Consider the following 23,522-nt stretch of genomic DNA (forward strand, 5'->3'; position numbering starts at 1 on the left):
CAGATATGCAGGCTCTTCCCAAGCATATTTTGCAGTATTGATGTTTTCACACAGCCTAAGCTTCAGTTCAGCAGGTGAAGTGCTCCAACCTGCACCCTCCTTCCTGTGCTCAGGGACCACAGGCCAACTCCCACGGCCTAGTGGTGCAAATTTATTGTTTCAGAGGCAAAGAGGCACTACTTGCTCCCTTCTTTTCTGAGACTTCAGCACTGACAGCAAAAGGTTTTAGTAAAATAAAGCTTTTCTGGGTAGCATTACTTCAGTATCCACAGTAATGGGAAAGGTTCTGGGTCCTGCTTGCTTTGCTTGACTTTCTGTTGTCTGTTGGCCTCAGCTCAGTAGATTAGCTCTCCTTAATGAGCCTTGACAGTACCCCAGGCTCTTCAAATCACTATATATAGCCAGCAATGCTTATGCAACATAGGTAGGTGAGGCAGGCATAGAGCATAGCCAGAAGATTAATTCCAAGTACATCCCTAAAATAGACAGATCACAGTACAAGTCATTAGCAATAGCAGGGAGAGGGGCCCTGCTGATGTGCTGATTAGGAAAGCACCACCAGACACAGAATTTATGAGATTTTTTTCTTTTAACCAACATGCAGGTCTTGGCACACAAGTTTATGAGCAAATTGGGCTGTTTCTACGTTCTGACACTGGAAATAACTGGTGAAGGCAATTCATAAGCACGTGGAAGTCTAGACTGAGCTTGCAGATGTCTCCCCAGAATGTGAGTAGAACTTCCATCTACTGTTATAGTGAGCAGTACCTATTATATGCATTTTCAGGATATCTAAGAGAGCCAAACATTTGTTTTCTAGTGCACAAACAAGAGAATATGCAGTCCCTTCCTTTCTAGAGTAATTTTATGAATTGTTGCTTATCTTAACACCTACAGGGTCTGAATAAAATGCTAACTCAGAAATGTTCTTCCCAACATGTGGAATCTTTCCCTACTTCAATTTTCAAATACTGGGTTGGTGACCTAAGATTTTAAATGTTTTTGTTTTCCTAGGACTTTTATGATGCTGTGGTAAAAATGTGAAGTATAAGCCATACAAAGAAGATAAAATCACAGAGTTTTCATCAGCTGAAAACTCACTGTACAGACTACATTCATCTCCCTACAAAATGATGTGTAGGAGAGTATTTCTTTTTAGGTAAAATATTAATAAAGATCCTAAATTATTTGTTGCCCACCAAACCAAAATTATCACATATTTACACAGCATACCAACAAGCACTCCTTTTTCATGAAAAGTGCAAAGCTCTGCATGTGCAGGAACAGCTCACCCAAGAGATCTGATGTTTTGTGCCTGCCAACTTGTTCAATTAATTAACTGAAAACTAGATGTTTGTAGCTATGGAAGGGTGACTCTGGAGAGCTGCTGGATGTTCCTTCAGTGGGCTGCCTGATATATATAAACCTTCCACTGTGTGCTATGTGAGTGCTCATTCTGAAGAACCACAGGGCCTAAATTTCCTATTGGCAGTTCTTCCTCAGATGCCTGGCAGGTCATTCTACCCCTTGCAGAGCACTGACTTCTGGAGTTTTGCACTGCCTGCACAATGGGGGGTGAAGGAATCCAAAGCACACACAGGCCCCACACATCACCCCAGCCTGAAATTCCTTGGCATAAGCAAAGTTCCTGTGGGAGTAAATAAACACCCTCCTTCAATATGGGGTCTGTGTGCTTTGGTTTCCTTTAGTGCAGAGCAGCAGAGGGATGCTGTACTTTGCATCATCTAGGGATCTTAGAGGGCTCTCAATGCAGTGATACTGCTTTTCTCTAAAATCAATTGCTTTTATAATGCCTCATGTGTAGGCATGAGAAGCCAAGCTCTATCACACAAGTTCACAATTTGCCAGGCAAATATCAAAGTTTGATGGAAAACAGAATTTGCCTTTAGTTATTTACTGGCTACATTATTAATCCAAGTGCAATATTTATGAAGATACGTCAATACTCTTGAAATATCATGCTGACATTTTCTCTGGAAGTGCACTGTTTGCCACTCCATGCAGCTATTTCAAAATCAGTATGATCTTGGAAGCCAAGTGGTTTCTTTTTGACTTTTGTAGAACTTCGCAATTATCAAACAAGAGATATTTTGAATAGCATTGTACTTTCACAGAATTAGAGGATTTTCTTGTGAGAGAACTTTAACTGAGACTTTTTCTCTTGGTCCTGACCCCAGGTTCCTTCCAGTAATGCCATCATCTAGCAGAATACATAAGGCAGAAGGCTCCAGCAGAGCAAAACCTACCACGATGCTCGGGTCACTGTGTTACTGGAGAGGGAGCGCTAGCACGTGGCAAGAACTAGGCAGCAGGGAAATGCAGACTGAGTAACACTGGCCCAGGGCTGCCAGGGGAAGGAAGAGCAGTGCAGACTCTACAGTGCTGCCCTCTCAGCTGTCTCCCCTAGAGCCTTTTGTCTGACAGAGCTTCTGTGCCAATTATTGCTACATAAACACAGTGGCTAACACTAACCAGAGCAATCCCTGGCATTTTCCTTACAGAAGCCAGGTTGGCATCCTGGCCAAACACTCCAGCTCTTATCTACAGTGCCTAGTTTCAAATTTAACTTGTTTTCCAGTAGTGCAAGCTCACTGCCCACTGCTTCTTCCCTACAGCACAGCTGAGAAAGGAAGATGTGATTTATAAGTTCTGTTTTCAATTAGGTTAATTGTTTGCCCAAAACTTGAATTATTTTGTTTAATTTTGTATTGGAAAAAAGGAAACTTGAGTCCTAAAGTTATGTATATATATCACTGTACTAGCTTGCCAAATACCTTGCTGTGATTTAGTGGCACAGCGTTATCAGAGTCTGCTGACAGCAGGTCCTCTCTCTTTTTGTGTCTAGCACTGCTCCAAATTCTAAATGGACAAAGGAAATGTCATTGCCTGGCATATCATTGCAGATGGACAGGAGGGATCTATGATCAGCTGCTAAAACATTCTGTTTTCAGACTTTATTTTATATTACAAAAGCCTTCATTAGCCTGAGTGCTTTCACATCGTTGTGGTGGCACTTTGTCAGAGCACTCTCTGAGTCCTCTCAGAAAATAAAGGTCACTAACACAGGGAAAAATTACAAAGATGATTTCAAAGTGCACACATTCAGGAATACTGCAATCCTTGTCAAATTTAACAGGGACATTCACAGCAAGAAAGCCAAGTGTCTAACCAAAGTACCTGAGCTGGAGGGTTGGTTACGTCAACCTCAAAACAACAGTGAGATGGGCCTCTAAAATAAGCAGTGCAAACATCCCAAAAATTTGGGATTTCAGTTTTCTTCCCCTTCTACTGCAGTTTACAGGAGGACTTTCACTGAAAACCCTCCTGTAAACTGCAGTAGAAGGAGAAGAAAACTCTTACCTGTATATATTTGCTTAATGGTTTAAAATCAGAGATCATTAGTCAACAGCTCAGAAGTTCATATTGATGGCTACTGAGGCACTCAAATATCATTAAGTGGTAATGGATGTTGTCACTTGTTATACTTTATTAGCTTTGTAACTGATTTAATTATTTAATGAGAGTTCAACATCCATTCACTATCAGATTCTGAGGTTTTTTTCCATACCTACTTGATGACGTGACAGCAAAATTTGGGATCAGAGTAAATGCAAATCACAGTTCATGAACTCAGTAGGAACAGGAACAACAGACAGGCTCTAGCACACAGGCCTAATACATTGAGCTTCCTTTAATATTCATGTCTTGAGATAGAAATAATGTTACACAGAAGACAGGCTTTAAAAATGTCACATTTTAAAGGTGAGTTGTCTGCACATCTACACCTATGTTGGTAACTAGAGCCTAGGTGACTGCTTAGAACCTGTGAAAAAGTTTCTCTTAACAGGATGTCTGGAATGTGCTTATTGGATTTCCTATAAATATTGGCTTTAATGAATTAAATCTCCATGCATTTCCTCATTTCTTTATACAAACACACTTTCTATATAGTATGTCCTGCTGTGCTGTGTATCACTGCTAAACAGGCAACAAGTGACAGAAGACTCAGGCACTGCCCCAAAGTCTACCTTGTCAAAGGGGCAGAGAGCAAATCACTCACTGTCCCACAAGTCACGTAACAAATTAGTCATCAGATCCACCACTGCAGCTTACACTTCTCTTGAGTTGTTCCTGGGGTTACTCTGCTTCTCTGTTACAGATAAGAAAAGCAGCCTGGGTAGCATCATAAAAGTGGTCAATGAGAATCATTCTTTTTCCCAGGGGAATTTCTCTCTCTCGTATCAGCATAAATAATGACCCATGTCCACAAATAAAACCTTTCAGAACTGAAAAGGTCGTTCCTTTCAGTCTGAAATGTCCTTAAAGGACAGAGCTGATGAGAGTCTGGTCAGCAAAGCTTGAAAGCAGGAAAATCTATTGAGAAGAAAGATACAGGAGGTTTTGTCAAGGCACACATTATTCATGGATCCCGATCACATTGTGCCAAAGCTCCTATTCCTGCTCTCCTCTAACATAGAGTGGTCTGGAAGGGCTGCAGCCAGAAACAAAGCCCCTAACAGGAGTTGTGTCTCAGGAAGTTGGAGGGCTGGCTGAGCACATTTGCTTCATTGCACTTCCACATCATTAACTTATTTGCTTGTAGCTCTCACTTTCAGACTCACTGCACATAGCAGTTTTGGCTTCCATACTTTCTCTTATCATTTACTGGATCATCAGAGACAGATACAGAGTGAGAAACCTGAATGGAAAGCATGTCTTCATAACAGGCTGTGACACTGGACTTGGAAACTCACTGGCTAAATGGCTTGACAAAAGGGGATTTTGTGTCATTGCTGCATGTGCCACAGAAAAAGGAAGCCAAGAGCTACAGTGCTGCTCTTCTCTCTCACTGAAGACAGTGAATCTGAACTTAGCAGACTCCGACAGCATTGCCAGGGCTGTGGTGTTTGTGACTGAACAGACAGCTGGCAAGGGTAAGTGACAAGGCAACCTCTCAGAAAGATGATTCAATATAACCAAATCTGGTCTAGCTAAAAGTTCTGTTGCCTCTCTACTCACTGCAAAGGCATTTTTAATCTCACTGATGAAACACATTCACTCCTCAGTTCTGTCATTTCTCAGTTCAAAGATATTCTCTCCAGCAATGCTACCCATTGCTTTCATCAAAAGGGTACCTAAAAATCTATTTGCTTGGTCTGTTAAAACCAGATCATTCCCAGGTGTGTTTTTTAAACTCCTTCTGGTGTAGTTGAAGAATGTCAGTGGAAGGAAGGTACTAACTGGTATCAGAAAATTTTCATGACAATTCAGCCCACTCAATTAAAAATGGTTAATTCAGGGCCTCTGCAGTCCTCCTCTAGTAAAGAGAAGAGTACATTTTTGTATGCCTGGATAAGTATGACATTTGCATTGTACTCAACAATTGCACTGACTGCAACAGTGAAACACTTGCAATTTCAGCCAGTTTTGTTAGAGCTGTTACAGGGGTAGCTCTCACTACTCCTATCATATACCTCTGAGTACTCCTGTAAAGAAGAGGAGCTCACCCTTTGATACCTGAGACTTCAGTGATGGGTTTGGCAAAGGCTAAAAAGATCTGCATGGTAAATATATTCAACTATGGCAATACACATTTATCAGCTCAGACTAAAGGCTACCAAAGGGCATCACAGCACTGTAACTACCAGTTGTAATACACAGTTACACCAACTATTCAATAGGCTTATTAATAAATTAATTACTTAAAACAGCAAAACATGTATCTTCTACCATAACACTTTCTCCTCAAAGACTGTAATAGGCTTTTGGCCTTATCATGAATATTCCAGACCATTCTTGAATGCAGAGGTTGAGAGCAAGTTTAACAAAATTCTTAGCTCTTACCTCCTCCAGCAGGCTCTTGCTCCCAACTTGCAGAAAGCCCCAGGTTCTCAGGCAGGATAGCCACTGCTAATGCTTTCCCCTCAGCGTGTAAGACTCTTTATGGAGGCTGAGTGCTGGACTTTCGGCCTCTCCCCTCAGGCACAGGCTGTCCTCAGCAAACTCTAGGAAACGTCACTATTTATCTAAAGTTCCTCCAGTCATTTATAAAGGTAGTAAAGCAGCACTATCAATACACAGGGCTAAGCTAGTATCTTTAGAAGCATTGACTAATTCTACAGATTTGGTCCAGACCTTTAGACCCCAAACCAGAACAATCAGTCTCTCCACTTCTATGCAGACCATTTGATTTTCACAAGAATACAAACACGTATTAGGAGCCTACATACCTGAGCAGATCTGGATAAAGCCCAGCATGGTGGCCCACATCTCCAAACAAAATAGTGTTCCTTTAACATTTTACCCATGTTCTTCAGCAAATTCTAACAGATGTACAAAGCACACCATCCAAGCAAATCCCAGATAACCGTATTCATCTCACTGAAGTTTTTGCAGACTGTGTGCTTGGTTCCCAATGCATCCATGATACTCCAGGGTAAGATATTGCCATATACTGAGATAAATGGTTTTGCATTCCTCCTAGGGCTTTTTGGCTTGGTGAGCAATGCTGAAGGAACAGCACCTGTAGGACCCACCGACTGGCTGAGGATTGAAGACTTCCATTCAGTCCTGGATGTTAGCCTGCTGGGATTGATTGAAATCACACTCAAGCTTCTGCCTCTTCTGAAAAAAGCTGAGGGAAGAGTTGTCAATCTAATGAATGCAAAAGGTCTCATGGCTTTTGTAGGGGGTGGCTACAGTCTGTCCAAATGGGGCATGGAAGCTTTCTCTGACACCTTAAGGTAAGTAGCCAGAAACACATGCATGGATCCAAGAACAGACTCCAGACGTGCTGAGGAAGGGTATGTTTGCCCATTTTGATTCCTCTCTGAAAGTCTTGCCTAAAGGGGGAAAGGAAAATAAGAAGACTGGTCACTTTTTTAAGATTTTGCTCTCCAGTACTAGGGACAGACCCAGCAAGGAGCTGCACTTGGAAAATTTTCATGTCCCAGACAAGTTGTTAGCGTGCAGATTTCAGGCACGTGAATCCAGTGCATGCCTGAAAGTAAATCAAAAATATAGCCTGGTCAGACACCGAGTTTCTTGGGCAAGTTAATATACTTGCCTGTATCTTTTGCTCTAATTCTCCTCAACAGTCTGAGCTGGGCAATTCCAGACAGCAACCACACTACCAAAGGTAATTTTAACTTCAGAAAATTAGGCTGAACACCTTTGCTGAAACAGTTGTACTGCACTGCTTCTGAAAAGCTAAGGCCCAGCCCAGTGAGCCAAGTCTGCATGAGTCAGAACAACTAGGAAAGCTGGTTCCAAATCATTATGAGTACTTACTTAAAGAAACCATATACCCCAAAGAAACAGAAACTAATGGCTAATGTAGATGTGGTCTATTCCTTTACACGCTGTAGAACATGGCTTCCTTGGTCTCTTGAGCTGCCCAGCAAGACAAAAATGCCATTTTCACCCCAAAGGAGTTGCACTGCAACTCAAAATTACATGGAGGGAACTACACTATGAGGAAGCCCATTAACATTTAATCATTTAACCATAGCCATCTAGCCATAGGATAAAGAATGAAGTTCTAATCCAATTGAAAATTTTTTTCACGTTTATGTTTTTCAGACACTTTAATATTCTGCTGTTGCTGTGAACTAAAATAATGCAACAGTATATGAAATTGTCAAAAGCTCTCATATGAGAATACATTACTAAGATGCACCTAGCTGTTACACCCTTTGCAAGAGTCCAGCAGAAACCACAGAGAATTGTGAATCTACTTGACACTGCTTTTTTTCCCTCAGTTGTCTGCTCTGCTTTTACAGAACAACTGCTATGAATCCAATTTGAACCTTTCAAAATAATTCTGATATATTAAGATAATAATCAAATTCTCAATTATTAATGTGACAGATTTTCAACTTACTTATGATTCATAGTTGTGCCATTATTGGATGGTCAGGGAGATTATTTGATTTCTTTTCTTCTAGGATAGAAATGCGGCATTTTGGAGTGAAAGTAAGCATTGTTGAGCATGGTTTCTTTAAGGCAGAAGAAGTTAATTCAGATATCATTGAGAAATACCTCTTCAAACTTTGGAACAGACTGACTCCTGAGATCAGGGACTCCTATGGAGAAAAATACTTAGTTGAATGTAAGTAGAAAAAGGATTGTATGAAAGCTCAGGGGGGATACTATCAACATATATAAATACCTGAATTGAAGCTCTAAAGACAACAGAGCCAAGCCCTTTTTAGTGTTGTCCAGGGACAGGACTCAAGGCAAAGGGCACACATTGAAACACAGGATGTTCCTGCTGAACATCTCAGTGTGAGGGTGACTGAGGACTAGCACAGGTTGCCCAGGGCAGCTGTGGAGTCCCCCTCTTTGGAGATATCCATAACCATCTGGACATGTCCTGGGCAGCCTGGTCTAAGTGACCCAGCTTAAGTAGTGGGGCTTGATGCCAGAGGTCCCTTTCAACTTCAACCTCTCTGTGATTCTGTGAACATTTACTCAACATCATTAATGCTCATTAAGGACCCATCACTGACTGCTCTTTACTTTGTGTATGTTAGATGAGGCCTGAGGTATTAATTAGTTCACACATGAGACTGGTGAGATATGAGGTCATGCTACCTTTCCTTGTCCCTCTATACTTACAGGTAGGATGCCCAGTGGGAATGAGCTGCTATGGCCATATGCTACATTTATTGCTTCTTGGTATCTGAAAAGTTAGTGCAGTGTGACACAGAACATACTGTACAGAACATCTGGCTCAAGTATACGCCAGGGAGGATTTTGTTTATTGGACTTCTGGGTGTTTTGTAGCCTTTATTGTCTCTGCTTTGCTGTAGCTATACTGCTCTCAGCACTTGAGACAGTAGTTTAAAGCAAGCCTGAAGCTGTAGCCAAACCTTTGGGTATAAAGAACACTCTTGCAGAGATCTTGCATATAAATGCTTTCAGGATTATTCTTTTGTTTACAGATATAAAAGCCCAAAGATCATCAGTGAAAAGACTGTGTGACTATGATACTTCTAATGTCATAAAATGCATGGAACATGCACTGATAGCAAAGTACCCCAGGACACGATACAGGGCAGGATGGGATGCAGAGTTCTTCTGGCTGTTTCTCTCCTATGGCCCGAGCTGTCTGTCTGATATGCTGCTGCGTATTACACTGCCAGCTCCAGCTGAGAGCAGGAGACCAGTTCATGGAGCTCTGATGAGTGTCTAGCATTAACACAGGATCAACTGTGCAGAAATAAAGATTTATCCTATCAAAACTAGATGTCCTCTTCTTTACCAGTTACTAGACTGTTAAAATTCTTTTCAGAAGATACTTTCTCCATCCCTCACCCCACCTTACCTGAAATTCTGAGTTCACAGGTAGGCTTGTAAATCCAGCATGTTTTTGAAGGCTGTTGCTCAGAAATTATACCTCTATAGGATCTGCATTCATAAAATTTTCAGCTACAAAGCTAGTTAATACTATTCACACAAGACATTAAGTCAAATAATAATGAGGTCCAGATATTGCAGCATATTCCAGAAATTACAATTATAGTATCTGACCACTTGATTATTCAATTCTGCAGGAAAAAAACCACAAGCAATTTTACAGATATGCAATTCTAGGGAAAATCAAAACTTCACTGTTCTATGCAAACAGAACAAACAGAGTATCGAAATACATACTTTAACTGTCTTCCTATTATTATTATAGTTTATGGGGAAAATACAAAAACAATATGCATTTGTATTTCTTTCATCCTCAGTGTGTTTTGCAGGAGAAAATGATTTCACTTATCAGATGAAGTAGGTCATTAGTGTAGGCTATAGCAAATCCTTTCAGTTGTACAGAGCATGTTCAGAATGGCAAAACATTAGCTGACATTACTGTGCCTTTTGTACACTATTTCTATCTCTTGAGCTATTGGCCAGAGGCTCACAAATGGGTGCTCCTAGAGATATTAAAATTGAAGGGGTAAAGGTTTTATTTGCTGAAGTGCTGTGCTGGTGATTAATCATTATTGTGCAATTCAATTAAGCTTAAAAAAATACCATGTGCAGGTCAGAACTCCAAACATAAAAGAAGTTTCATCACTATGTGTGAGAGGGCATGTGTGTGTGTTTGCAATGGGAAAAAAAAGGACAGTATGTAAAATGTGCTAGTAATCTTCAAGTATTTCATTGAAATTCTATTCTCTAGCAAACAGCTTCAAGAATAAATCTATTTTACTTCATTTCACAATAAATACTTGCAGAGAGAGAAATCTTTCTATCTGGCCAGGCAGCTCTAAAGAGAAAGTACATTAAAAAATTAATAGTATAATTTATCAGCTCTATAGTTGCAGAATACAGACAGTTGTTGAAATATCTAAAAATCAGCTTTCTTTGAAACAGAAAGAGTCCAAAATTTAAGAATTCAAGCAGGGACTGTCCTGATAAGGGAAATATAAGTGAAAAATAAAGTTATGAGTATAATCTAAAACTTCTGTTGTACAAAGTACCAAAACTTAAATTTTACATAATCCCAAGTGTACATACACTGATAAAGAGTAGATAATCAGAAGGGTTCTCAGTAGCTATGCTGCTGAGAGCAGGAGATATGCTAAACAACCAAACCTACATACTACCTAACTAGAGAGTAACCCAGGGACTGTTTTCTTCCCTATCTTAAAAAGTTAAAATTATTACAGGAAAAGTTAAAATTATAACAGGAAAAAAAGTATTTCTGATACATAGCTCACATATTAGCAGTTTCCACCAACACTGGTTCCAGATCTTTGAGCTGACAAAGACTATTCCCAAAACTGACACTACTTTTTCTCGCGGTATGCAACTGCAGGCAAGTCTTTTGGAAGGGTCAGCCTTGCCTTCTCCCTTTAAAACCTTGTGAATTATTTCCTTAAGAACAGCACCTTGCATCTCAAAGAAATCCTTACAGATGTGTCTGTTGTGTTGCAAACTCTAAGGAATTTTCTACATTAATGGACTCAAGAAAAAATTATTTTAAAAACACATAATGTGCTTAAAGAAGAAGAAAAATCAAAGCATCAGATTCTGACATCAGACATGAAAGGTAATTGAAATAAGGTTTTAATCACTTATGTCCATACTACCTTGACTGTCAGTCTCTCAATAGTAAGAGTTTCCTGTTCCAAGGGCCAGTTTATTGAACGTGTGTAACAGGGCAGCTTTCACACTTACAGAGATACAGTGTCAGTATCAAGACATCATCTTACAGGAAGAACTTTAGACAGCTGTGTAAAGCAGTAAACACTATTCTTATTTAACTTTATCTAAGGCATTGTTGTTTTCCTCTCAGAGTGCACGGAAGTCTCCACAACTGAAAAAGTACATAGAGCCTTGACACAAATTATGGAATAGGAATGTGATAAAATAATATGTTTATTAGACTTATTCAGCAGCATCATTTTACAGTTGTCTTTTCTAATCAAAGTATGTTACAATGTAATTACAAGCATTCTAATTAGAAATAGTATATATTTTGAGAATTTAGATATAAAACAATCAAGTAGCAAAAGTCTCAATCATTATAAATTCAGGAATCTTTTGTATGAGTAGCTAGCCAGGAATACTGAAGAACATGGTCCTGTAATCAGTTTTCTCAAATGGTTCATGTTGTGGAAACTATCTTGGCTAATTATTAGAAGAGCTAAAAAGATCAACAGTATATTCTGATGGAAGGTTAGAGGAACAACCAGAAAACTACAAAGACTGCATTAGTAGAAATTGCTTCCCTTTCTATTAATATCCACCTTAGGAAATAAATAGTCAATAAAATTAAATTTTCACATTTAAAAAAAACCTGAAGGAATTCTGAAATGAACCAATATCTCTCATATTTTGCTGTTTGGAAATAAGCTGCTACAGAAACCTAGCTACTTCACAGTACAAAGAGAACATAGTTCCAGAGACTCCAGCCAAGAACAGAGGTATTCCATTGATGAGCAAGAGAAAAGCTCATTAAGTAGTTGTGGCACTAAAATCTAAATATATCCAGTCTTCATAGGAACACTAGTAATGGAATTGTGTTAATTGGAACCTAGAGGAAAAGTATGTGTCTTATAGACTGAGAGGAAATTATGTCAGGCAACATTGTAAGAACAACATTTTGCACAGGTAACTATTCAGCATAATAATGCTGCATTGACTCTTTCATCTTTTGTTTAACACAAGAGGAAGAGATACCCATTTTTATATACAGTACTATATAAAACAGGTGGCAAAGATGCCCAGAGCACCAGTAGAATTTTTAAAAGGTGCTGATATTAAAGGTACACTCTAAAGACCCTGTAAATCAGTAATGTTCCTTTATTTGCCTTGTTTGGTTCTCTTTTTTTTAGTTTTAAGCATTTATATAATTAATTTAGCCCTTAATATATGACTGATTCCATACAAATTTCTACTAGCAACATCACCGAACAAGATAATCTCAGAAAAATTTACAAATGTACAATATATTTATAACATTACTTTCAGACAGCTTCAGTGCAAAGATATACATATAGTACATCACGATAATCGTTCATAAAAATAGAAATTGGCATTTGTCAAAAAAACAAGGCATAGTTTCAACATACATCTCCAGCCACTGTCTAAGAGATGTATATCTTTTTATAAAGCATTTGAATGTGAACCTTACTCTTCTGTTTATAAAAAATATATGTGCAAATGGATGTGTCTAATTTCCCTAAACGAGTTACCCAGTTACACCACAGAGTCCTCTTTAACAAGGTTGGCGGTGTCTTTAAACGTATCCTCTGTTGCTGTGTAAGCTAGGGGTTGGTCTCTCTTCAGAATAATCTTGGGAGGCAGTGAAGGAGAATGGGTAGGGACATTTTCTGTGTCCTGTTGCTGCTCCTTTTCCATCTGAAACAATAATCATAAAATAAAACCATACATTCTAATACACCATACATCCAATATTAGCTTTCAGAAACAGTAAATAAATATTCCTAAAGTTAAATGAAATGGTATAAATTATTTCTGCAAAACAGCACCTGTAACAAAATGAAATGCTAATTTCACCTTAGATAGGACAGCTGAGTAAAAGCAATACTAGAAATTTACACTCCATACACTGGAACTTCTACTCTAATGCTTAATGTCAGGAGCAGCTGTGCCACCTGAGCTGAGCCTGCTCAACACCTCATTGTGCCTGACATTTAGTAACCTCAGACAACCACTTCATTCCCTAACCTGCACTGGAATTTCTGTGCTGTTCCACATAGCAGCAGAATCTACCAATAATCTTTATCCTATGAAAGCAAGAACAAAGTCCATCAGTACATTAGCTGAAAAATAGAATTATATAATATAAACAATACCTCTGCATATATTGGGTTTTCAAAATTAGTGTTTTGCTTCTTTTTTCTCTTGAAGAAACTCCACTTTGATTCCTGAAACATAAAAATTATTAGAACTTCACACATTTTTCTCAAAACTTCTCTGGAAACTGCCATTACAACATTGGATTTCACTTGCATTGACTGCTACCCCAGTGACTTGAAATGGATGTTCTTACATCACTAGGTTGTAATTGTAATTCTAAGCATGGAACACAAATTTCTTTTTTTGCTAGATTACTAAGTTATTTCACCTAAAGAAGTATTCACAAAAGACTAAGCAACAAAAATTACTAAATTACTTCATGGAATCCTATATACCAGACAAGTATATTAAAAAGGAAAAACCTGTCTTGAAAACAACACAAGGGCAATTATTGAGGTACATGAAACTACATTAAGTTGACTGCATCTTCTCTAGCAATTCAATTTTTCTGATCTGGAGCAGAACACAAACAAGGCATCCTTAGAGCATTTGAACTTCCTACCGAAGGTGCATCTGTACTCTGAGGGGTTTCCTTCGGGCTAGTAGATATCCCAGAGGAATACACAGGGTTTTCAAAATTTTCATTTTCCCCACTACCAGCTGCTGCTACCTGTAGGAGAAGGAAGAAAATCAACATTCTTCAAAGAAGAAAAGGTGGTCATAAGGGAAAATGAAAGGTGAAAGTCAAGCCAAAATTTATCTTACAAGTGTTGGCCGAATGACTGTAACTGCACCAGCTGTGCTGGCTCCACCATCTCTGGTTGTATACATTGGATTTTCAAACGTGATTGGTTGTTTCCCCGACTCCACTGCAAAGTTTTCATTCTATGGAGGAAAAAATCCAACAACTGCAGTGGAATAAACACCTCCATACTCCTAGGAATTATTGTGTAGTCAGACTCTTCATCTTGGGGAACAACACATATTTACTTTCATGTAGGCTTAGACAAAACCTTTATCTGTTAAAATCACATCAATTTACTTTTACTCTCTGACTTGGCAGCCTGGACTACTGATTGTTCCAATATTACCCCATTTTTTAGATGGACAAACCCCTCCCCCCACATTTCAGTACTTGACTCCAAGTATTTTATGATGAGGAAAGATGACTTTCACAAATCATACCTTCAACAGGGAAGAGATATCAAAGGAGGAATAATATCCAAATAAATATTTTAATTTAGACTTCAAAATGACATATGAATTAATATGCAGTAACTGATATTTAAGAGAAGGGGATTCATTAATTTTGTCCCAGCAAGGAGATTGCTGTATTTTTTGAGACAAAGCAGTGTGTCCCCTCAGTTATGTCAGATGAGTTACACCAGGTAAGAGGATAATGAAAACAAAACCCCACCCAGACGCACTTGTCCTGCTCTTTGACACAGCCTCATGACAGAACCAGCAAGGAACAGCACAGGAATAGTACAGCAGCTAGTCTCTTAAACCTGCCTCATTTTCACAAACACTGCTTCATGCCCAATGGAGGGAGTATAAACAAAATTTTTTTTGTTTATGTAGGGAGAACTAACGTCACATAAGTAGAGATAGTCTTCACCCAGACCTGTTATTGGCAATGTATAAACTGCATTGCTTGAGCTTCAGTATGTGAGTATGAGGCCAGAAAATGCCAAGCAAATGACAAGTTCTTTGTTCATGAAGAAGATTTGGGATAATATACAAGCCTAAAGCTATTTTTCCAGTATTTACCAAAATGCTTATGTGGATGTTTTGTTACACAAACTGCCTCATTTTAACAATTTCCGTGTTTTTTCATCTAGGCAAAGGTAATACTAGGAGCTTATCTTCTTTACCTGTTTCATTTCATATCTATTCACATCAGTTTAGGGAGTTTCCACCTTATGCTTGGCAGCAAGTGCTTACTATTCAAACATATCCATGATCTGTTTCCTACAAGTAAAAGTCATTTGTACACTGTACTTGTGGTAAATGGGAATAACACAGGGATCTGCTGTTTCTCAGATGTGCGTAACAAAAAGTGCATTAAGTAGAGTTACGCTTTATGATGTCCCCATAACTGTTAAATGTGATTTGTTTAAACTTCATAAACTAAGAAATTTTCAAATCTATACTGTATTGCACAAAATAGTGAATCCTGTGGTTAGGAGTGAGTTTTACCTCTGAATGCTCTAACATACTATCTGGTTGTGAAAACTACACATTTTAAACTGTTCTATGGAACACAGAGATCCTAAAGAATTCCCTGTTACAATGCTTTCATTTGTCTAGTCATTCCCTTTATATCCCATGAAAGACAAAATAGGGTAATTGACTTAATTTCTGCTATATAAATCTTCAAAAAATGCACATTATTTTAAAGAACATCCTATATTTGTCCTTGCTTTCAAATTACAAAAAGCTATTCCAGGAAACTATCAATCATTGTTCACTTCTTTTCTAGAACACATTTATCATCCCACTATCATTTTATAGATAAAAGGCTCCCTTCTATAAGCCACTAATTACATTAAAAGAACACAATTAAAAAAATTTTTGAGAACTAAACCTTACCATTTGCATTGCTCTGTCTATAGCAGAATCTCCCCCAAAGCCAGAGACTCCTATGTCCATGGTCACATCTGCTCCAGATCGGAACGTTACCCCATTGCCATTTTCATTAGATTTTACAAGACTGCTCAAACTATAAAAAACCAAACAGACAAAAACAAACAGACAAAAATAAAAAGAAAGTAGAAGAGATTACACAGAAAGAGAGTTTATAATACAGTTTTTTTCACTTCCTTTTCTAAGCATAATTATCACTTTGAATTTTGGCAAGCTAGCATCAGAAGTTGTATTTCTTTATTAGTTTAATGAATTTTTCAACCTAAGTTAGCCCCCTCAGAATCATCTCAAATACCTTTGTGTGCTCATGTAGACATCAAATGATGTCAATGAAATAAAATTTCACTAAATTTACCTACATTTTGAACACACTTAATGTTGACTTAAAGACAGATGCATGGATCCACTCAATTACTCAAATTCATTGAAACTGTTTTTTAAAACACACATCTGAAATCTGACAAAATAAATCCACCAACACCTATACTGAAGATTTAGGCATGCAAATAATGAAGATATCTACAAGACACTGTTTTCATACTAGTGAATGTTCAGTCTGTGTATAGATTTATGACAACCACAAGCGCAATCTAGATATTTATGAGTAATACTGGAAACAGTCTGAAAGCACACTGTTGGGCTAAAAAATAATAAGAGAAGTGAAAGATAAAATCAGTAACCAAATACAGGACATTCCCACAAAGAAATGTGAGTATGTAACATCAACATCTAACTACAAATCTGCTCCATAGCTAACCTTTGGTTTCATTTTGTCAAATCTGCCTAACTTGAAGGAAGGCAGAAGTGCTGGAATTGCATGTCCATTGTATGTCCTCACTGGATCTGGCTCCTGCTAGACTTCTTTCCTACAGCTGGTGCTGCAGTAAACGTCACCAGTCGGCCGTGTAAGCATCAGCTGATTCAATTTTTAAATGGTAGCTCTTAGCTACAGTTCCTGTACATGGACAGGTCTCATACCACAGGCAAGAGCTAAGCTGTAGCTGAGTTAGGTCTGCTGTAAAGGTATGAGTTCCGAGTTTAAAAAGGGATTGAGCAATGGCAGCACTACGACATACGGCAGAAATAAATAAACTCATGAAAAAGTTGGATTGGAATCACAGATTCATAGAATGGCTAGGGCTGGAAGGGACCTTAAATATCATCTAGTTTCAACTTCCCTGCCATTGGCAGGGACCCCTTCCACTAAACCAGGTTGCTCAGAGCTCATTCCAACCCAGCCTTGAGCAATGCCAGAGACAAGGCATCCACAACTTCTCTGGGAAATCTGTTCTAATGCCTCACCACTATCACAAAGAATTAATTCTTAATATCTAATCTAAACTTACTCTCTCAGTTTGAATCCATTCCCCCCTTATCCTGTCACTATGCGCCCTTGTAAAAAGTCTCTCCCCATTTTCCTTCATCTACTAGAAAATCATCCTCAGGTCACTTTCTAAACCTTCTCTTTTCCAGGCTGAACAAACCAAGTTCTCTCAGCCTTTCTATGTAGGAGAGTTGCTCCATCCCTCTAATTATCTTGGCTGTATTCATCTGGGCTCACTCAGTGTCACTAGTTCAGGGTAATCCTCCAGTGAGGAAGCAGTTTTAGCTTCATCCACATTACTGACTACAGTGATTTAATTACTACAGTGGTTCAAGAGCTGTAACTGGGAAATTGGTACAAGGACTATGAAATGTGCTTTTAAGCATTTTAAAACACATAATTAGCATAAAGCTAAAAAAACTAAAAGAAATTAATTTTAAATAATTTAAAATATATTTCCTTCATCTTTCTTTGATTTAAAACATCAAATATTTGTGATGACATTTCACAAAGCTGGTTTTCACTCAATAGTATGACTGTCAGCAGTGTAGGCATTATCTCAGGCATTGGAAACAAAAGTTCACTACACATGTGCCATATTTTTAAGCACATGAATACAGGACTGCAGATGAGTACAGACTTTCACTTATTAAAAGATCTCTTCAATTCATCTCAGGTCAAAGTTTTATAAACAATGAAAACATTTCACTGTGATCTTTTGTATCTTTTTGAACTGAACATGCAGCTTCAGATCTGGTAAACGGTCTTCTATATTGCCCATTATTTAAAAGCTAATTTAGAATGTCAAAGAGTTTTACAGTCATCCTCTGTTATACAATAATGATCAGCTATGGTATTGCCTGGAATGAAAAATTCACTGGAGATACTGCAACACTGCAGTTTCCAGATTCCACCAGAAAGGGCACATGGCAAAAATAGATTTTTCAGAAATTTTTAGAAACAAATCTACATTTCCAGTTCACAGCCATTCCTGCTCTGAAAGCCTTCCAAACATACCTTGGTAGTTTGGGAAGTGCTGGTAAAAGGGAGCCTGTCCGTCTGTAGTTGAAAAAGCCTCCGACCGCTAACACTCCAATGATGACGATCAGTATGACTGTCAGCAACACTGCTACTGCTGCTGCCAAAGACAGGAGAATGAGAAAACATTCAAGCAAGCATAGTTCAGTGCAAAACAAGAACCCAGAGAATTAAAAGCCTGACCCTGAACAGGTATCATGGTGAGGTATTACAAATTCCTTAGCTCAAATGTCAAGTGCAATATATTCTTGAAGCTTACTTGTTCCAGGAGGGACTCCTTTTGACAATCCTATTTCACAATAATTCCCAGTGTATCCATAAGAACATCTGTAAATGTAAGAAGGACAGCTGACTGAATGGCTTTTATTAAGTTTGGGATCTCAGCTTTATGATTATATTCTGAAATGTTTATCTACAACCCAGAAATTTTAACTCCATGCTCAGTAATTATATATTGCACTCACTGTATGTAAATATAGTAGGTCTCCTATATTCAGAGAACTAAAAGTGAAAATAAAAAGTGCTGAGTCAGAGGTCTGGTTTCAGTGGAGCACTGGTGGCACCTGCTGGCTGTTCCAAGCTACATTTATTGAGAGTCACTTCTCCATTGATGTAATTTTGGGGTATAACATTTTAGAATTTTCAGAGGTTTGCCTCTTTGGGTTTTTGGTTTTAGGGTTTGTTTGGGTTTTTCCCTCCAAACTGATACATTTACATTACTCATTTGTTGATATTTTTATGCATGTGTTTTTCCATAGTTGTTTTAAAAATGCTACTGCAGATGTATGACACCTTCTGACATGTTTCCAACAGATTTCAGAGTTTAATTGTTTCATGAGACTAAACCAGCACAGTCTGAGCCAGGATTACCCTAACAACATACAGACTTACTTGCATTTGGGAAGGCTGCTTTCATCTATATAGCATGTTCCACCATTCATGCACCTGCAAGCTGGTGGCATTGTGGGAGGGGATTCAATAGCTGCAAAATTCAGAAGCCACATATGCATTATCAAGACATCCTCAACAAACTAAATAATATCAATAATGCATTTTCTTTGTCTCTAGAGATCATGCATGTGCAAACTCACAGGCCACTTAGCAGAATTTTTGGTTTTGATAGTACATGAGGTTGTTGCTCTTGTGTCTATTTTTTCTGCCAAATCAGTTTAAATTAATTGAAGCAAAACCTCTTCTCAGAGCATAACAACTTAGTAGAGTGTAGGCACAGTCAGCTCAAGAGCTGTGTGTCTGCTCACTTTCTTTTTTCCATGCAATACAGCCCAAAACCACCCTTCAAACCTCTCCATTCAGAAAGCAGCAACTTCTCTCTTTTAGACTCTTCCATTCTACCAGCAGGAAGTTGTACAGAGAAGGCCAAACTGGAATGCAATTACTTATGAAGAAAAGCAATGGATGGAAATACACAGAGAGGAAGAGCATTATTCTAATGCTGAATCAAGTGGGGAAAAAAAATCATACTAGTCTCCAGTAAGAGCTCTGGATATATTGTCAGAAAAGTGTATACCTAACATAGGAAAAGCCCTGGATTTGAGCCATTATTATAGGCTATAGATTGAGGATGGACATAAATCACAAAATTGTTATCATCCAGAAGAAGGAAGTGTGTTGCTACAATGTTTCTTAAAGGTAAAACTCCCTTCAAGTAAATGAGGTGCAAGAAACAGGAAAGGCAGAGGTTTTGCAGGCTGTCTCTCAGTAGCTGCAATAGGGCCAAATAAACTAAATATATGAACAAAAACTATGCTTGGTCACTGCACAAGCCCAGTTTTCTTAATTCCCAAACATTTTATATAAAGCAGGGTGAATAATGAATATCAAATTCAGTGTCTCCAGAGCAATACACAGCAATTAGCAAATGCAATCAACAGTTATTGATCCCTTATTTAAACACATATTGCATATATTCATTCACTATTACATATTACTGTAACCTCTTTCTGCAGCTCACATCACATGGCAATAGAAAATATCACTACTAATTATTAAGAAAATGTAATTTGGAGGTAAGGCAGTGTCAAAGTGATAACATTTTCTCTTTCAGTGCAATTAGAATATAATTCAGAGAAAATTAACCATAGGAAAGATGCCAGACATAATGCTACAAATCATTAATGTATTAAAGATACATTCCAAGGACAAGTACAAGGACATCTGTCTACCGCCTACACCACTGTAAAGCTAAGAATGCAGACTCTCAGCTAGAGAGAAATAGAAATTCTGCAGTGGTATTTTCACTGTTCTCAGTAAAGGCTGAGAAATTCTATTTGATTTGTGCTCCTGGAAACACTGTGAGGGTTTTGCTGCAATGCAACAAACGCATTGCAAGCATGAAATTCTAGTGCCTAAAAGACTCTCCAGAGTATAATTATCCAGAAGTTATCTCTGTCCACACTCCTAAGTTCTGTAAACTTTAAGTTTCTATGATACTAACTAAGTAAGAGGTTCTACAGAATTGTTAAAAATAATTTGTCAGAAATTCTTAGTTCTGAAATCAAGACATTCTTAAAAAATATTTTGAAATTTCAAAAATATTTTAGACCTATATCCATTTTACAAATGACATGCAAAGACATTAAAGAAAATGTACAAGATGACCACAAATCAGTGATGACTGAGAATAAAAGCCAGATATTCTGACTTATCAATATCTATTACATCAGTTAGCAGATCTCTCCATACTTCTAATTCAGTAATGTATTTGTATTCCTAAAGAAAAGCTTCTGTTGCTTTCATTTCCAGTTTGACAAATTATTCTACCTGCATCACATTCCGTGCTGCTGCCTTCTAGGAACCGAGTCCCTTGAGGACATGAGCAGGTGTATCCTCCTGGTCTCAGCAAGCAGAGGTGGCTGCAGACATCTTTACAAGGATTAGGCACTGAAAAAGTGATAAAGTGATAAAGATTTGAAGAAGCAATGCAGCATATTCCTGAGGTAAGGCAGGGCAATTCCATAGTCAGTTGTGTCAACATAGCACGTTTATACTAAAACCTTCTCTCTTCCTTTTCTTACACCCTTACATTCTTAAGGGAGTGACAATGGCTGCCCATATAGCACCAGGAACAAACTACTCCAAGTAGGAAATTATCTGCACTTTGCAAGGATAAACATATATTACAACTGTTCTCGTGAGGGAGGGAGAAAAAAGAAATGACAGGATCATATTATAGAGACTCCAAAGACCAGTGTGTGGTGTTCCACTGTTGATTTCATTTTGGGTGTGCAGAAAATACTTGTCAGTCTCTAAAAAATGTTCAGGTTTTCAGAAACTAATATTATCATTTACTAATAGACACATTATCAAAAGTTTACTAAGCTCTTTGCAGACATCAATACCAACTTCAATTTCACAGCAGGAAATGGCCCACTGGGATCCTGATTACCCACCTGACTGATTGTATCTGTGCTGGTGATAGATGCGCACTTGGGTAAGCCACGGATTTACGGTCAGAACTTTCACTTTTTCTCCATTTCCAAATTTATCCTTCTTCCAGACTTCTCCTCGCTCTTTAGCTATCCAATATAAATGGCCTTCAAAGACATCAAGGCTGTATGGACTGCCTACTTCTCAAAGGAACCAAGTAACATACTGTCAGCAACCAAATCTTTAGTAGAACGGACAAAACTGCTGTTCTTCAGCTTAAATACACGATTTATTGCTTTCATTTTAAGACACATGCAGTCATATATTTATATTGTCATGTGCTTCTTCATGTCTCAGTGCCCACATGGATTAATACTGATTAATAGTATACATAAAAAAGTAAGAATCCAGTTTTTCACATTGTTTCCTATTTGGGTCACAAACTCCACTCTGGGAGTCCAGTTACCAGGCATCCCTGAGCCTGGTATGCCATTGATCACTGTATAAAGGAGAAAATACTACCAAGACTTAATGTTTGAAAAGCTCCCAAAAGTAGCCCCACTTGTGAAGCCCAAGTGCTTCTTAGCACACATCTTGGTTACTATTAATTACATAGTACAGTCTTACCTCCATGTAGTACAATGGTTCTGTCTGTCCCATCAGGTCTCATGGATTCAATTATATTTTCTTTAGAATCACTCCAATAGATCCTATCATTGTTCAAATAATCAATAGAAAGACCAGTTGGCCAGCCAAGGTCTTCAGAGACCAGAGTTTGTCTTTGTTGTCCATCCATCCAGGCACATTCAATCTTTGGCTGCCTTCCCCAGTCAGTCCAATACATGAGCCTGAAAGGACAGAATGATAAATGGATACAGTTCAGAATTTGGTCACTGTGATTATCCTTTGGAGTTTCATGGAAAAGGTCAGTAATGGAAAAAAAAGCTGTTCAGCAACTTATGTTCTGCAGATGTGATTGGGAAGGTCACAGAGAGTTCATTGAACAATAAATACCAAAAGAACATCCATCAGTCACAATAAAACTGTAGCATCCATGTCACTTCAGGAAGCTCTGCTGCTGTACTCCAGCTGAGAGAAGCACATATCAATATCTCATGATCTACCATTTAATCCAAGTTGCAGCAAGCCCAGCTACTGAATTTACAAGTGCATTTGCATTGCTTTTCCCCATGGAGGAGGCTATGACTGTCCTGTTTGGAGCTGGTGAAGAGACAATCCCAGCTGTTTCCCTGTTTCAGTAGTAACTGAGAAATTTGGTGGGCAAATTATAATGTAGAAAAGTGATTTTTATTTGAACCATCTGGCCCTGTCACTGAAACAGGCATCCAGGTTAAATCTAATCCTAAAATGCTTTCCCATGCTCACAAACTTTGCAATGTTAGTAAAAGGGAGTTCCAGAAAACATTCCCACAGTCTTTTCTGAAAAATTACCTCTGTGGGGTTTTTTGGTTTCAAATAGCATTGGAAATAATTCTGGTAAGTCCTGCAATACTCACCCACGTTTTGGATTGACAGCAATAGCTGCTGGCTGATCCAGGTGAGAAAAAATAAGCCATTTTCTATAGCGTCCATCTAATTTTGCCACCTCTATGCGATTAGTTCCTGCATCAGTCCAGTAAAGATGTCTGAATTGCATAAAACACAAAACATTCCAAAAGTAAATAGTTTACACTGGGAAGAGGAATAAAAAAAAATTAAGACACACTCAATCAAACTTGAAGAAAATTAATATAATGAACCTGTATTGATTACTGAACTTGTATAAAATATACAGATCCTAAATAAAGGTAAGTTTAGCAAATGTGTGTCATCTGTTGGCTCACTT

The 23,522-nt window shown here is 38.2% G+C and overlaps 2 protein-coding genes and 1 long non-coding RNA gene across 5 annotated transcripts in view; 1 reads left to right on the forward strand and 2 right to left on the reverse strand.

Moving 5' to 3' along the window:
- The first annotated feature begins 480 nt into the window (after positions 1-480).
- Positions 481-9,266, forward strand: DHRS9 (dehydrogenase/reductase 9). The gene is made up of 5 exons (XM_063162072.1): positions 481-729; positions 4,625-4,955; positions 6,506-6,764; positions 7,968-8,131; positions 8,967-9,266. The coding sequence occupies exons 1-5, from the start codon at positions 715-717 to the stop codon at positions 9,215-9,217; spliced, it is 1,020 nt and encodes a 339-aa protein (XP_063018142.1). The 5' UTR covers positions 481-714; the 3' UTR covers positions 9,218-9,266.
- LOC134421311 (uncharacterized) lies at positions 5,914-8,089 on the reverse strand. Its single transcript, XR_010028565.1, has 3 exons — positions 7,904-8,089; positions 6,252-6,863; positions 5,914-6,026 (listed from the first exon to the last, which is right to left on the reverse strand). It is a non-coding gene; the product is annotated as an uncharacterized LOC134421311 (long non-coding RNA).
- A 2,110-nt stretch (positions 9,267-11,376) lies between the features above and the next one.
- The window catches only part of LRP2 (LDL receptor related protein 2), a 110,389-nt gene continuing 98,243 nt past the window's right edge, over positions 11,377-23,522 (reverse strand). Inside the window, exons 68-79 of one of the 3 annotated variants that reach the window (XM_063162074.1) lie at positions 23,194-23,322; positions 22,304-22,524; positions 21,700-21,876; positions 21,071-21,190; positions 19,181-19,271; positions 18,549-18,616; positions 18,269-18,386; positions 15,874-16,003; positions 14,047-14,166; positions 13,844-13,951; positions 13,338-13,409; positions 11,377-12,879 (exon numbers count right to left, since the gene is read on the reverse strand). In XM_063162074.1, the coding sequence (XP_063018144.1) occupies positions 12,718-12,879; positions 13,338-13,409; positions 13,844-13,951; positions 14,047-14,166; positions 15,874-16,003; positions 18,269-18,386; positions 18,549-18,616; positions 19,181-19,271; positions 21,071-21,190; positions 21,700-21,876; positions 22,304-22,524; positions 23,194-23,322 (1,516 nt within the window). In that variant the 3' untranslated portion in view covers positions 11,377-12,717. Of the gene's footprint in view, positions 12,880-13,337; positions 13,410-13,843; positions 13,952-14,046; positions 14,167-15,873; positions 16,004-18,268; positions 18,390-18,548; positions 18,617-19,180; positions 19,272-21,070; positions 21,191-21,699; positions 21,877-22,303; positions 22,525-23,193; positions 23,323-23,522 lie in introns of all 3 variants that reach the window. The other 2 variants (XM_063162073.1, XM_063162075.1) reach the window with 2 other exon arrangements.

This window comes from Melospiza melodia, chromosome 8, assembly GCF_035770615.1.
Source record: "Melospiza melodia melodia isolate bMelMel2 chromosome 8, bMelMel2.pri, whole genome shotgun sequence".
Lineage (NCBI taxonomy): Eukaryota > Metazoa > Chordata > Aves > Passeriformes > Passerellidae > Melospiza > Melospiza melodia.

What these genes read in the sequence shown, in the direction of transcription:
- DHRS9 (XM_063162072.1), top strand. An exon ending in TGAACAGACAGCTGGCAAGG is followed by an intron (nt 4,956 to 6,505) that starts GTAAGTGACAAG and finishes CATTCCTCCTAG; the next exon opens with GGCTTTTTGGCTTGGTGAGC. An exon ending in GCTTTCTCTGACACCTTAAG is followed by an intron (nt 6,765 to 7,967) that starts GTAAGTAGCCAG and finishes CTTTTCTTCTAG; the next exon opens with GATAGAAATGCGGCATTTTG.